Consider the following 15,047-nt stretch of genomic DNA (forward strand, 5'->3'; position numbering starts at 1 on the left):
CACTATTATTATCTTAGCACAGTAACTACGGTTCATCAGCTGTTAAAAAAGGAAGCAAACGCTGCACATACCAGTTATGCCAAGTTCTCGCTTCCGTCATTCTACAAGCCAGGTGAGTACTCTTGCAGGCTCCATTTTTGTATTGAAAGGCCAGCTGGCCTTTTTGGGTAGCCGCAAAGCAGCCACCATGATTCATTCCTGCCCTGTGTGTGAGCCATTGTATGTTCACGAAGCTGATTGGCTGATGCGAAGCGACACAAGTTACAATTTTTTAACTTCTCGCATCACGCGTAATTACGCGCCTCGCCACACATCTCTCCATCACGTTGTTGACTACAATACAAAACCGTCTGCTTTTACGCCTCCATCGCGCTCCATCTGAACGCAGCATTAGAGTAATTTGCAAAAGTGTTTCAGTGTATCAAGACTAAAAAAGTACTGCAATACCAGTCCATAAATAAAGATACCATACCACCATGACATCATAAATATATAAGGTAAAAACCACTACTGGTATAATGCAATTGGACCCATGGCTTTAAACTTTTAGAACATTGAAAACGTGAACTAAGTACCAGTGCGGGGTTATTGGCCTGCATGGCCAGCAATGATTCATGATACGTCATGTCGGGCTGGGAGGGGACCACCCCTCCATGGCGGGCCCACGCACTGGGAATGAGAGACTCCGCTTGGGGCGCCGGGTCAGAAGCCAGGGTGGGAGGGAGAAAACTCTGCATGGAGGGCGGATGCGCCTGGCTTTCCATCGAATCGTAGAATACGGCTGAGGACGACTGCGAAATGGACCGAGCGGCCGAGTAGTCGAAATGGTGGGACTTGGGGGGAGGGGAGTGGAACTCGCCGGCGTCGGAGGATGGGAGGGAGTCGCTGGATGGTTCTGGGCTTCGGTCTTTAGCGCTCAGGCCGGCGTGATGGAGGATGAGACTTCCTGGCGGTAAAGCAGTCAGCTCAGGACTGACATAGGAACACATCTCCTCCGTTACCGGCTGGAGTCGAACGTACGAGCCCGACCCTGTCGGGGTGTTGTCCTCCAGCGGGAGATCCATGGAGCTCCTCCGGGCTCGGTATAGTCTGGATGCCAGGAGGCTTGGGTCGCTGGCTGCAGCTAAATGGTAGTCGAAAACACTATCGGCCACTGCTGGCGGCGCTGACAACGGGTAAGTGGAAGATGAGGAAGAAGAAACGGGGCAACCGGCTGGTTGAGTCATAGAAGATACCGGTGGAGCTACCGGACTGTGAGCGCTCAGTCTTTGCATGATGTGAGGGGGCAAGAAGCCCTGCTGAGGACCAGAATCGTAGCCCAAACCAGCAGCGGCGGCAGCGGCGGCAGCGGCGGCAGCGGCGACAGCCGCCTGCCTCTGCTGGTGGAAGCTCAAAAGTCCTAGCTGGTGCGCGGTCATCGGGTAGCCGCCATACGCCATGGCTTCGTAATGGTCCAGTAACGCCGCTTGGTTCAAACTCAGTCTCCTCACCACTTCCTCGTGTTCCGCCCTTGCGTCTTTGTAGCCGTAGAATGTGGGCTCCGATTGACCCGACATATGCAGGTGCTCCCTGACTCCGAACCTCTGAGGGGCCGTGGCGAAACCGGGATTGACCATAAAAAGAGAGGGCGCCTCCACTCCCTCGATGCCGGAGAAGGGGTGCAGGCTGCTCCCATATCGAGGGTACGCCGGTTGAAAGTGGCGGGTGTGAGCCTCTAGAATTGACGTGCTCTTGCGCCGCTGTGTGTTATAGGCCTTGGGTGGGCTGGTAGGAGGAGGCGAGAAGGAAATGGGGCGCTCGGGGATAGAAGGGAAAAAAATAGGCGGGGGTTCTGGCAGTGTTGGTAGATTGGCATTCCCTCCTGCTCCTGTGCTCGCTCCTCCACTGTAGGGGTGTGCCATTGAATGCTGCTGCGACAATGAGATACAGCAGGTTTAGGAAAACAGAAAAGCAATAACAGAGAGGTGATTTTGAACAAAGCTGCCGAAGCAGCAGAAGCAAAATCATGAGGTCAGGGTAGAAGAGAATATTCTAAAGAAAAACAAAAATCAATAAGAGAATGAGGGTTGAATGGTATAAAACAGGAGGAAAGCTGTAAGGTGATGAATTTCACAAAAACAAATCTTTTATGCTGCTTACAGGTGGCATAGGCAGACACACGCAAAGGAGCAGCAAAATAACTTGGACTGCAGCAAGAATTAGTTTTAATATTCATTCTTAAATATGAATTTTCATTAAGTGCAAAATTAGAAAGTGATAATTTGGGGGGCTGGAATGAATAAAGCCATTTATATTTATTTATATGCAAAAACATTATTTGATTAGATTGAAATATTTCATTAGTCTAAACATTGCATTTTGATTATTATTGCATTCACACACCTTTTTAATCCATCTCAGAGGGTAGCCATTTTGTCTACCACTTACTGTCAGCTGAAAATTACATCACAGTGGGTGTTTTTGGATGCTTAATATTCCGCAAACGCAAAATTAGCCAGAATATGGTGTTTCGACTAGTGAGGCTCTCATGTGTCATGTGTCTTTGACTTGGCTTCCCCTTTAAACTTGCACCTTAAGGCACAAATATATTACCTATATCTATATACCTATACCTATATCAGATTTTAACAATCTAAAGATAATGATTTCAAATTTTCCGGCATGTCATGAATGGGCTTTCCTTGTGGTGGATGCATATGAAATTAACAAATTTGCATAGAGTCTGGGCAATCGGTCTTTCTGAATTTAACATAATGCTGTGCTAGATCACCAGAAGAAGAGAGGAAGCGAAAGAGACGGCTCAGACACCAGGGTGGCACAATAGGCCTCATTATCTCTTTCTACCGAACTCCCTGCTTCTCACCACCAAAACGGGGTGAAGCCAAACGAGGAATTTTGGACCTACAGGGCTGGAGAAGAGGGCGGGCAGGCTGGCCCTTCGCTGCCTTGGCCGCGGCAGCAATGGAGCGGAGTGAAGAGGAAGCACCGTCTCCAGGGCTTTGGAGAGGCGCTCGGCAAACGTGTCCCTCTCAGCCGAGCACGGCGCGCGAGGGGAAGGCGAGGAGGACAAGTCTGGCGGAGGAGTGGAGGGCCGTTTGGGGCGCGGTGCCGGGGGGGCAGGGGCGAGGGAGTAGGAGGAGGGGGGGACGCAAATGGACATGCTACGGCATCGACGGCGGCGGGAAGGAGGCTGCGGGATGGGAGGAGGTTGAAAACAAACACAAGTGAAGACGCAAACGAAGAATAATAAAATGTCAACTTGAAAAAATTGCAAAGTACAATAATTTAAACAAAAATCGGCTTAAATTCAAATATATGGCAGATAACAGACTAAGTTATTCCAAAATGAAACATAAATTATATTCTATATTAGTATAGATGTAAATTTGGATGAGAAAATATACTAAATGGGGTTGAAACCTTGTCTGAACTTTCTAGACGAGAAGTGTCCAAACTACAGCCTGGGGCACATTTGCGGCCAGCATCCACATTGCAATATCTTGCAGCATATGCTAACAATACCTTTTGACATGGAACGCAATGCTATTTTCAAAAGTAATAAAAATGTTTGATGGTAGGTAAAGCATAAAAAAGAATCCTCATCACTAAAAGAATGGCTTTTTGAGACAAGGCAGGTTTATTTCTTTGGAAAAACCTTGAGGCACACCACTAGCCGAAATTTGTGCCATGGCACAGTGATTGAAAAACACTGATGCAGACAATGTGAACTTGTAATTGCTTGCTTGGACAGATTTTTGCTATACAGTGATCCCTCGCTTCTTTGCGCCTCCCCTATTGCGCCCTCAGTGCATTGCAGATTTTTTTTTTCCATTTAAAAAAAAGACAAATACAAAACTATTGCGGAAACGTTAAATGTAAATACAATTTTCACTGGCACTCCTCGGACGTAGAACTACTGCAGTACACAGAATTACTTAAATCTCAAATTATTAAACTTTATACAGTAAATATACTGTTACTCCTCCCGATTCCCATCCCTTTGGCTGTATTCTCATGGAGAGCCGCGGTTATATTAGCGGCGCCCAGAAGCCTAATTAGCATGAATCCTGTAGCTGACCAAACATGATAACAATCAGAGTTACACTTGAAATTTCCATTTATGACAAAAGAAATCTAGGTAAGAGATTTATAGCGCTCCAGTGCGGAGCTGCTCTTTCCTGCTCTTCCTTCGCATCTCCCTAACAGCGTCTGCGAGTTTCATGAAGGAGACGGGCATTCATGAGCGCGGAAAATGAGGGATTACTGTATTTCAAGAGTTACAGTAAAAATACATAAACAAATAAAGTGTTAGTTTATTTATTTGTCTATAGTTTTATGTACGAATTCGGCCCTCACAGGACAAGAAAAGTGGAAAGTTTGGACACTGCTATTCTAGACAATAACAAGTTAATTGTAAGCTTAGATATATACGATTGTAATATGCATAATAACACCAACTTAAAAAATCCCTGAAAAGTATGGAAGCAAAAATTCTGCTCGACATCAAAGTGCATTTTTTTAAACAAAAACAACAGTTCTGCGAATGAAAACTTAAATATGACACCAAAAACACACAAAACACAAAAGTGATATTTAAATACAACTCAGTCAGGAATAATGTTGGACTACTAAGTCATCTGATAATACTGTATAAAACAAGGAGGCTGGAGAGATGATAGAAAATAAAAAAGAAAAACTAAACATGCTCAGCTCATAACCGCAAGCCCACTCGCAGGCATTGCCATCGGGATGGCACTACGACACACCATACCATCAGAAAGTGAGTGAGGTGAACACCACTCACCACGGGCTGCGATGGCTGGGCGTAGGCCGGGTGCTGCTGCTGTATGTTGGCAGAGGAGTAGGCACCCTGGGACTGAGGCTGGGTGGCGGGCGGGCAGCTGTAGGACATGGTCAGTTGAGGGGAGTCGCTGGAGAAAAGTGAGGAACCCTGTCCGCTTTCGGCGCCTCCTTCAGCTGAACAAATACAAATTGAATATGATTTCAGAATAATTAAGTGTCAGCAAATCTGTATCATGTGTATGTCTTACTTGTGTGTGTGATTCCCGGCTGCTGATAATGATGCGTCTGCTCCGCCTCTGTCTCGTCAATCTCCGCCTGATTAAAAACAAAAAAAAACAAAAACAAAGGTCGTTTGAAATGAATGGGAATGCCATGAATCCATCCCAGCCCACCCTCCCCACAAAAAAAACCCAACATAAAAACCGAATGTGTCAAGAAGAATAGCCTTCCGTAATATTGTATTTATATAAACATACAATAATGACAATAAAGTCCAATGTAAGAAAAGTAAGTTTTTCCCACACTTTTGGCTTCAAAACCTTTTGGTATCTGTAGAGGAAAAAGAATACCATTCAAAAGTTTGGAAACGCCTTCAAAATCATTGTGTATGGTAAATACATGATGATACATGATGAAATTCAGACTACGCAATTAGGAATCCTATTATTAAGTTAAATTAAGAATTAAGTTAAAAAGGCTAGTGAAAGCAAAATATGGTTTGGATTTTTCAGTAGGCATTATTTTCACCTTTGCAAATATTTGTATTTCCTCAGCCAGCTCAATGATATGGATGGCGTTTCATGACGTTGACTTTAGGTTCAAAGATGTGTATTTTTTAAGAGTTAATTGCTTTAATTTATTGACTTCCTATTGTGTTTGAGATCATTTGAATTGGACAGTTTTGCACATCTTGGTAATTCCTTGGTCAGCTTCATGATGTGGATAGTGCTTGATGACTTCGAATGACTTTCAGTTCACAGTTGTGCATTTTCACCCGGTAATAACTTAAATTTCTTTATCTTGTGTGTTTGAGATCATTGGAAGTTGATAGCTTTGAAATTCTTGGTATTTTCTCAGTCAGTTTTGTGAAACCAATACTGCTTTTATGACTGAATGACTTTCAGTTCACATCGTTGTATTTTCAAATTACAGTACTATATTTTTCCGACTATAAGCCACGACCTTTTACTCATGATTTGAGCCCTGCAGCTTATAGTTCAGTGCTGCATATTTTTTTCCCACCGGTCAAGCAAATGTGTGTATCTGCTCAAGGAGTCGGTTAATGGAACAACTATTAAATAGAACTGCAAAGATGTGAATCAATGGCTGTGCTCAAAAAGAGTTTTAAGATATATGATTAAAAATATTTTTCTAAAAAGTCTAAATTGAATTATTAAGATTATTCTGCCCTTCAGAAGTGCAGTACAGTGGGCCCCCGTGTTACGAACTTAATCTATTCAGCGGCTATGCTCGTAACTCGAATTGCTCGTATGACGGTGTGAAGGGAATCATATATTAGGTTGTTATCATTATGTGCTTAGTTCATTGTTACCCATTTATGCAATCCTAGTTCATCTTGACCCTGTCCTTAGATAGAACTGTTGACGCACGAAAGTGTGAGCCGGGACCTTGGCCCAGCTGCCGGTGGCGCCCGGCTGGCTCTTTTGTTGTGTCTTGTAATCTGCTATGCTTCTACTCAATAAAAGCCAGGGGGGAACGGCTGGGCGGTGGAAAAACTAGCGTTGGAAGACCCACGAGTTACATTTGCCCAAGCTTTTTTTCCCTATGCCCGGCATAGAAAAGTCAATCTTGGCTGGTCTGAGTTACTCTTTTTGCTGTTTAAGCAGCTAGGCTTGTCCTAGTCTTCTTTTCTGAGATTTCTCTGACAGACGGGCAATCCAAACCTATGTTAATTAGTGAATGCGTGCAACGCGTGAAAAAACCTTGGGTAAAAACATCACGACTTTATACACATATTAAAAATGAGTAACATAATCTACTGTACAGTTAAATTAAATAACATAAATATACAAAGGAAAAATGACATTTACCTTTGGGGCGACGTGACTTGAGCTGGGTGGAGGCGGAGGGGAGCAGAGACCAACCCGCAGAATTTATTTATTTTCTTAAACGAGAACATATCACCGGCGATTTCCTTCTCTTTAATCCATAATAAAAGAAGCCTCTCCATTTTGTTGTTGACCGAGGTCCGTCCCCTGGCAAGGAAAGTCTTGCCCTTAGAAGATTGCTGAGCGGTTACGGCCATACTCACGAGCAAGGTTAACTATGCGTGCGCCTCCGTCATATTTTTTTTTATTATCTCCTGCTTCGTTTCTATTGTCATCATCCTCTTACTTCTTCCTTTACCGCCACTAGCAATTGATTTAGAAGCCACGTTTAACAGATAAAGTTTGCAAAGTCTTCACAACATCCCTTCCTTCAGTTTTTCACTCCTTTTCTCTCCTTCCTTCCATCCCGACCAGCTGTGCCATCAAGCTACAGTAGATGAAGTCGTTCGGCCAAGAGCATATCGGCATTTCTGTGATTGACGTGACGCCGGCCAATAGCATATCCGCATCTCCGTGAGTGAGACCGGGACTGTGACCTTAATCGACCAAAAGCATATCGGCATCTCCGTGACTGACACTGTGACTGAGACAGTGACTGTGACATTGGAAGAGCAATAGCGTTCGGCGTTACTGTGATAAGCATGAACAGTTGATTTCGTTGATGCAGCAAAGCGAAAAATATTGTACGAACACTTTTAACCGGCATGTTTGATTGTTCGTAAGACGAAAGGTTTGTGTGTAAAAGGGGGACAAACAACGCCGTGGTCCACGTTCGTAAAACGAAAAGTTCGTAAAAGAGGGAGTTGGTAAATTGGGGTCCCACTGTACCACCTATGTTGTTGGAGATTTGTACATAGAGTTAGAGTACCCTCTTTTGGTTACTTCGAAATATTGTTTTTCTCAGTAGACGTGAGTTACCCAATGTAATGCAATGGAAGCATACAAAGACGACAGGTTATTGTTCAAGGATTACTGATCTTATTTTGTTTCGCCTTGGACGAGAATTGCCCGTAAGTACACAAGTTGTCAAAATTATGACACTGTGGATCTTGTTTTGTTTATCGTTAGAGACTTGGAAATAAGAGTATTTTTTCATTGTGCAACTTGCTTGTTTGCTTGAGAGGTGCTATGTATCATTAGCTGATAATGTGTTTTATTTTTCTAGTTTTACGGCGACCTAAAGAGGGTAATGGTCAAGGGCCATTGTTCAAATACAGCAGAGCAAAAGGAAAGACAGTCTGGTTGTTTGAAACGTCGTTATACAGCCGTCTAGCTGGCGAAAAACCCGACCCTTCGGAGTGAGGACAGCATAAAGATCTTGTATAAAAGTTTGTGTTTGATATACAGTATATATGATTGTATTTATAATAGTATGATTGTATAAATTATATAGGTGCAGTGTGTGCAATGTTCACTAAATTCATCTATCAATTAAACAATGGGAGACAGAATGCTGTTAAAGAGAGGATGTTGCAGTTGGTAGATGATTTAAAAAAAAAAATTAAAACTTTCATAAACCATCTTTTTGCATACATATCTGTTGTTATGACCTGCGGCTTATAGTCCAGTGCGGCTTATCCGTGGCTAAAGATGTTTTTTTTTTGGGGGGGGCAATTTTTGTTTCTGCGGCTTATATACTGGTGCGGCTTATAGTCCGGAAAAGATGGTAATTTTCCAAATATGACACACTTTTTTTTCCCAAAAACGAAAGCCAAAAGTATGGGAGTGTCCTATAAATTTAGATTTTTTTTTTTTTTTTTTTTTAATTCAACACCATTCGAGGAAGATTGATCCGCCAGCTACAGAAGCCAGGTTTTGGCACACAGATATGCATCGGCCATATCCCTATTTACTTACAATAATTACCATACGATATAAGGTGGAGGGCGGATGTCAGTTGTCTGTTAGCAAGAAGTGCCTTTTGCAGCTCGTGTTAGCTGAGGTTGTTAAGGCATCATTTTCAATAAAAGAAGCGAATAGACCAAACCACCGTCCGAGTCCATCCGTGTTCACACACGGGAATATTAGTAAAGTGAAGAGGATCATGTAAAAATTATGAGGTCTTCAGCTGATACAATTAAGGGTTAAAGGTTTTGTTTTTTGTTTTTTCCCAAGATGGCGGCGCGTGTCGACACAGTCGCCCACTCGCTCTTCCGACAATGCGTTGTGTTGTTCGTCAAACAAGTGTTTGTCTGAAAGTTTTTCCGGTCAGTTTACGCCACAATACGTGTACAGTCAACGGGTCTTCTTACAAATCCGGAGAAGCAGGATTTGCCAAGTTTTAAACACGGAACTGGAGAACTCGCTAAAGGAACTGGGGCTGCCACGCCGGCCTGCTAATTCACCGGACTCGCCTGCTACCCCTCCCCCGGAAAGGAGGCGCCTGAAGTGGTGCGCCAGGACGAGGAAGCGGGGCAAGCGTGGAGATATCCGAGCTAGGCTAGAGGCTAACCCAACTCGCCCGGCCATACCATCTATCCTTTTGGCGAACGTTCGTTCACTGGACAACAAAATGGACGATACCCGACTTCTGAGATCAGCAAACCGAAAAGTGAGTGACTGCTGTGTGTTAGTTTTCACTGAAACATGGCTAAATAGTAACATTCCGGACTCCACTATACAACTAGAGCAGCTAACATGCTACAGATCAGACAGGGCTCTCCCAGAAGGAGGGAAGTTGCACGGGGCGGCGCGTGTGTAATTACATCCGCGAAGCGTGGTGCCGGGATGTCACTGTAGTATACAAACACTGCTCACCTCTGGCGGAATTCATGATCGAGAAGTGTCGCCCCTTCTACTTGCCAAGGGAGATAAGTTCAATCCTGCTGGTCGCTACCTATATCCCCCCAACTAACAACAGCAACAGAAGTGCGGCGCTGAACGAACTGTACCAGGCTATCAGTGAGTAACAAACAGCACAACCAGACGGCTACATCAACCTCGCTGGGGATTTCAACCATGCTGATCTCAAAACTGTTCTCCCCATGTTTCATCAACAAATCCACTTTGCAACAAGAGAACATAACATTTTGGACTGTGTTTACACTCAGCACAAAGGAGTGTACAAAGTCAACCCCCTCCCCCACATTGGTGCCTCTGACCACCTCACTATTATGCTAATGCCTCCATACAGACCAAGAGTGAAAGTCATCACACTTGCACTGAAAGAAGTAAGGGTGTGGTCACAGGAGGCGACCTCAGCCCTACAGGACTGCTTTGAGTCAACAGACTGGGACATTTTTAAGGAAGCAGCCACCTACAACGGCATCACAGATATTGAGGAGTACACAGACACAGTGACCTCCTACATCACCAAGTGCATGGACGATGTGACCCACATCAGGAGGACCACCACACGGGCCAACCAGAAGCCATGGCCAACAGGGGACGTCCACAGGCTGTTGAGGGCCAGAGACAAGGCCTTCAAATCTGGGGAAAAATCAGCCCTGAGAACAGCGAGAGCCAACCTGTCCCGTGGCATCAGGAAAGCCAAACAAGAATACACAAACAAGGTAACTTCTCACTTCATGGACAGCAAGAATGCACACAGCCTATGGCAGGGCATTCAGGCTATCACAGACTACAAACCTGCACCACAAAGCTGCGAGAGCGACATCACTCTGCTCAACAACCTAAACAGTTTCTTTGCACGCTTCGAGGACCAGAACACCACCCGCCCACAGAAAACACCACCACCTTCGCACAACCACCCTCTGTACCTGTCTGCTGCCAGCGTGAGGAGGACACTCTCCGCCATCAACACCCGGAAAGCAGCAGGTCCAAACAACATCCCTGGCAGGGTGCTGAAAGACTGTGCAGAGGAGCTGAAAGATGTTTTTACAGACATCTTCAACACCTCCCTGAGGTAAGCTATTGTGCCATCAGGCTTCAAAGCTGCCACCATCATACCTGTGCCAAAGAAATCCTCCCCATCCTGCTTCAACGACTATCGTCTGGTGGTACTGACACCCATCATCATGAAGTGCTTTGAACGACTAGTCCTGTCACACATAAAATCCATCCTGCCCCCCAGCCTGGACCTGTATCAGTTCGCCTACAGGGCAAAGCGATCCTCAGACGACGCAATCTGCTCTGCCCTCCACCCGGTACTCACCCACTTGGACAATAAAGACTCATATGTGAGAATGCTGTTCATAGACTTCAGCTCAGCGTTCAACACCATAATATAACAACAACTCACCTGCAAACTGGACAAACTGGGCCTCAGCACCTCACTCTGCAACTGGCTGCTGGATTTCCTCAGCTAGAGGCCTCAGGTGGTACGTGTTGGCAACAACATCTCAGGCAGGATCACCCTGAGCACGGGGGCCCCAAAAGGCTGTGTGCTCAGCTCCCTCCTCTTCACCCTACTGACACACGACTACACAGCAACCCACAGCTCCAACCACCTCGTGAAGTTTGCTGACGACACAACACTGGTGGGCCTCATCTCCAACGGCGACGAGACCCACTACAGGAAAGAAGTGGAGCTTCTGACCAGATGGTGCAAAGACAACAACCTCCTGCTAAACATCATCAAGACCAAAGAGATGGTCGTCAGCTTCCAGAGAGGCCACACCCAACACCCCCCACTGACCATCGATGGTGCTTGCAGTGGAGAGGGTGAGCAGCACCAAGTTCCTGGGGGTGCACATCAGCGATGACCTCTCCTGGCCCACCAACACTGCATCTCTGGCCAAGAAAGCACAGTGGCGTCTCCATGTCCTGCGCAAACCGAAGCGGGCAAGTGCTGCCCCACCCATTATGACCACATTCTACAGAGGAACCATCGAAAGCATCCTCACCAGCTGCATCACCATGTGGGGCGGGAGCTGCACTGACTCTAACAGGAAGGCTCTACAACGCATCGTGAGGACAACTGAGAGGATTATTGGAGCTCCACTCCCCTCCCTGCAAGACCTGTCCACCACCCACCTAGGCCGCAAAGCCATCACGATTGTCAACGATACAAGCCACCCTGCACACAGTCTGTTCAGCCTCCTGCCCTCTGGGAAGAGGTACAGAAGCCTCCGCTCCCGCACCACCAGACTCAGGAACAGCTTCATCCACGAGGCCTTGAGACTGCTGAACACTCCACCCTTTCCACCTGAGAAACTGCTGAACTCTCTCTCTCTCTCTCCCCTCCTCTCTCCCACACTCAGCCCCAGCCAGAAGAACCACCTAGCTGGCCACCTGAACCCCCTAACTCAAACTTTGCTCATGCACTTGCAAAATTTGCACAGACTTGCTGCTGCCATATTTATTTATAATTATACTTCTATTGCACTAGCGATTACACTTAGAACTATAACAACTACCTCAAATGCACACAACTGGGACAACCACATTCAGAATTGTCTTGCTTTGTCTCGTACTGTTGTATTGTCTTGTCATATGCTACTTATGTCTTTTCTTGGGGTACTCTGGTTTTTCGTATTTAGTTTTTAGTTTTAGTTATCAGTTCAGCAACACTAGGCAAAGTAGCTCTAACATACTGCACATTACATTACTATAGATAAGAATCTAGTTTTTAGGATTGTCTCGTCTTGCACACCTGCACTTTGTTATTGTACATATAAAACGCAGAGGATAATGAGAAACGCAATTTCGATTACTTTGTATGTTAAGCACATGTGAAGAAATTGACAATAAATTCGCTTACTAATTGTGGTCTTTTGGTATATACACACAATCATAAACTTGATGGAACATTGACGGTGCACAACTTTGATTTGCTATAGTTTTCACATTGTTGCCAAAGTGTTGTTACGTCTTATACATGGTAACATAGAAAATACCAGAATTTGACCCCAAAGGTTGTGTCCTATACACAAATGTGTCTTTTTTTTTTTTTTTTTAGCTAATGTGATTGAGACTATTTGAATCTGACCATCGGTTGTTTTAAAAAGGAGACTCCAAATTCTCTGTGTAATGTCCGACAAACCTGTGAATGTGACGCTTTGAGTGCCTCTCGCTTTGGTCCTGCCTCAAGTTTCCTCTTGGCTTGCTCCTCTCGTACCAGCTGCCTCTGCTCACGCTTCCTTCGGATTAATGAAACACGCTCCTTGATGGCTTTAGCCATTGTTTTATGGTCGCCCTCCGCCACATAGCCAGACTCAACCTGAAGGGAGACATAGTGACAATACTTGTAAATTTCCTTTTATCCAATGCAAACAGCCCTTGGTTGTTACCATTTCCTGAGCCACATCTTCGGGAATGTCCTTGTTGAGGTCAAAGGAGAACTCAATAGCTTCGTTGTCTTTGTATTTTCCTAGAAACGCAACAAAAAAGGCAAAAGCTATTGAATAGTTCAGGTATTATATTATTCAGAGGTGGGCATGGACTGTGTCAGTCCATCACAGACAAATGACAGGAATGCAAAAAACAAAACTGTAAATTAAGAATGTCGGAAGTGCAATTTTCATCCATCATAATCGTTGGGGTCAATGTTCGTCAAATGCCTGTCAGCCCGCCATGTGCCTTTTATCTTAATGAAATAAAAGACAACTGACTATATTGTTTGTCTGCTATATTGCTGCATCTTTACAGTACTAACTACAATCAATCAACAGTCAATGTGACAATCACTTTACAGCGCCACCAAGCAGTGGTGAACAGTGAATAAACTGGTTTGGTTCATTTCACTACTTGTCAATCACAGCTATATCACATCTGACTTTACTGGAGATTTCTTTCTAGTTGCTCCCTGTCTTAGTCCTGGTTTTATGAAGTTAAAAGTACTGTTTAAAACTGTTATGAGATTTGTGTTATTTTGTTTTTTAAATGTTATACATTAAGAATTTGCTTGCTGAGCATTCTTGGATGCGTTTCCACTGGAAGGATGTCACTCATTCAAGTAACCAATGGATACAAAACAAATTTGCATGGTTTCTCTAATTGGCTCTTGGCTGAGAAATGCAAGATAGAAGTTGTTTTTTTTTTAAAGAAATGACTGAGTGCAGTTGACGACGGATGTTGGCGGGGCGGCGGAAGTTGTAGACAGACCGATGATTACAATTTACAGCGTCAAAAATAACAGCGGACTGACAACGACGTAAGGAGGGGAAGGGCACTGACGACCGACGAATGTCGAAGCAGCAAAAAAATGTAAGCTGCCTACCTCTGATATTTTTATTCTTCTTACCTTTGAGCTTCTTGACGTCTTCAATCCTAAGCCACAGTTTGATGGCGATCACTTCCCCATCATCCTCTTCCGCCAGCTCAACCCTGACACCCGTGTCCTCCTGGAAGAATGCGTGATTCAACAGGATCTTGATGGCGTATCTGGGGGGAGGGGACAAGAAACAGATTCCTTTGAAGGATCCTTCCGAACAAATGCAACAGAGGAAAAACTTTGGATTGGCGTTGTGATGAACTAACAAGGCAGACATGGCATTCACTTAATTAAATGGGAAACACAACATTCTCTATCCTTGAGGAAATGTTCAACAATTATTTTCTCATCTTCACAGCTTCAACCAGCTGATCATTAGTTGGGCTAAGAACTAAATTTGACAAAGGAAACGGATGTTCTTTTTCGGACGGAATGGATGAGAATATCCAATCTTGTTGGATGGACTGATTGTTTTGCAAGGAAAAAAAAATTGCTTTGTGCATGTCAGACCTCTCATCTTTGTTTGTCCTGATGCAACCCTCGATGATTTCCTTCACTTCGGGAATGGCCACCTTGTCAAAACTGCCTGGCTTGACTCCCTGCGTGATGGTTCAAATAAACACGTTAATTCAATAAATTGTCCTCTGAACAAATGCTTCTTCAGTTTACATGACTTAAAAAACAAATTGCAATGGTGCTATACTGTAGGGGGGCATACAGGGCAATAGTACATCAAAAGTAAATAAATTCTGCTGGCTTTGTAATTATACTGTGCATGACTTTAATCGGGCAAGAGAACTTTTTGAAATGTGGAATAAATTGGAAAACATGGGCATGTTGGATTCCAATTACAAGGCACGGAATTATATAATTCTAATCGGGTTAACAAGGATGGCGCCTTGTCGTTTAGATTCATGGTGGCAGAATACAGCAGTGCTGCGAATTTTTTTTTTCCAGTCAAAGCAATAATAATATTGGAACAAAACAAAATAAATAAAATACGGTGCTCTGCCATCTGTGTCTATTATATTAGGTTTTACACTATATTTGCAGTGGGCATA

General features: G+C 44.4%; 1 protein-coding gene across 12 annotated transcripts in view; it reads right to left on the reverse strand.

Annotated features, from left to right (window-relative positions):
• The window catches only part of wnk1b (WNK lysine deficient protein kinase 1b), a 98,930-nt gene that overhangs the window by 28,681 nt on the left and 55,202 nt on the right, over positions 1-15,047 (reverse strand). For 8 of the 12 annotated variants that reach the window (XM_088405828.1, XM_088405824.1, XM_088405825.1 and 5 more), the window contains exons 6-13: positions 14,497-14,585; positions 14,017-14,156; positions 13,064-13,143; positions 12,817-12,993; positions 5,052-5,118; positions 4,805-4,977; positions 2,906-3,190; positions 576-1,910 (exon numbers count right to left, since the gene is read on the reverse strand). In XM_088405828.1, coding sequence (XP_088261954.1) covers positions 576-1,910; positions 2,906-3,190; positions 4,805-4,977; positions 5,052-5,118; positions 12,817-12,993; positions 13,064-13,143; positions 14,017-14,156; positions 14,497-14,585 — 2,346 coding nt within the window. The remainder of the gene's footprint in view (positions 1-575; positions 1,911-2,905; positions 3,191-4,804; positions 4,978-5,051; positions 5,119-12,816; positions 12,994-13,063; positions 13,144-14,016; positions 14,157-14,496; positions 14,586-15,047) is intronic. The other 4 variants (XM_088405822.1, XM_088405830.1, XM_088405829.1 and 1 more) reach the window with 4 other exon arrangements.

This window comes from Hippichthys cyanospilos, chromosome 22, assembly GCF_059441005.1.
Source record: "Hippichthys cyanospilos isolate Australia breed blue-spotted pipefish chromosome 22, RoL_Hcya_1.0, whole genome shotgun sequence".
Taxonomy (NCBI): Eukaryota; Metazoa; Chordata; class Actinopteri; order Syngnathiformes; family Syngnathidae; genus Hippichthys; species Hippichthys cyanospilos.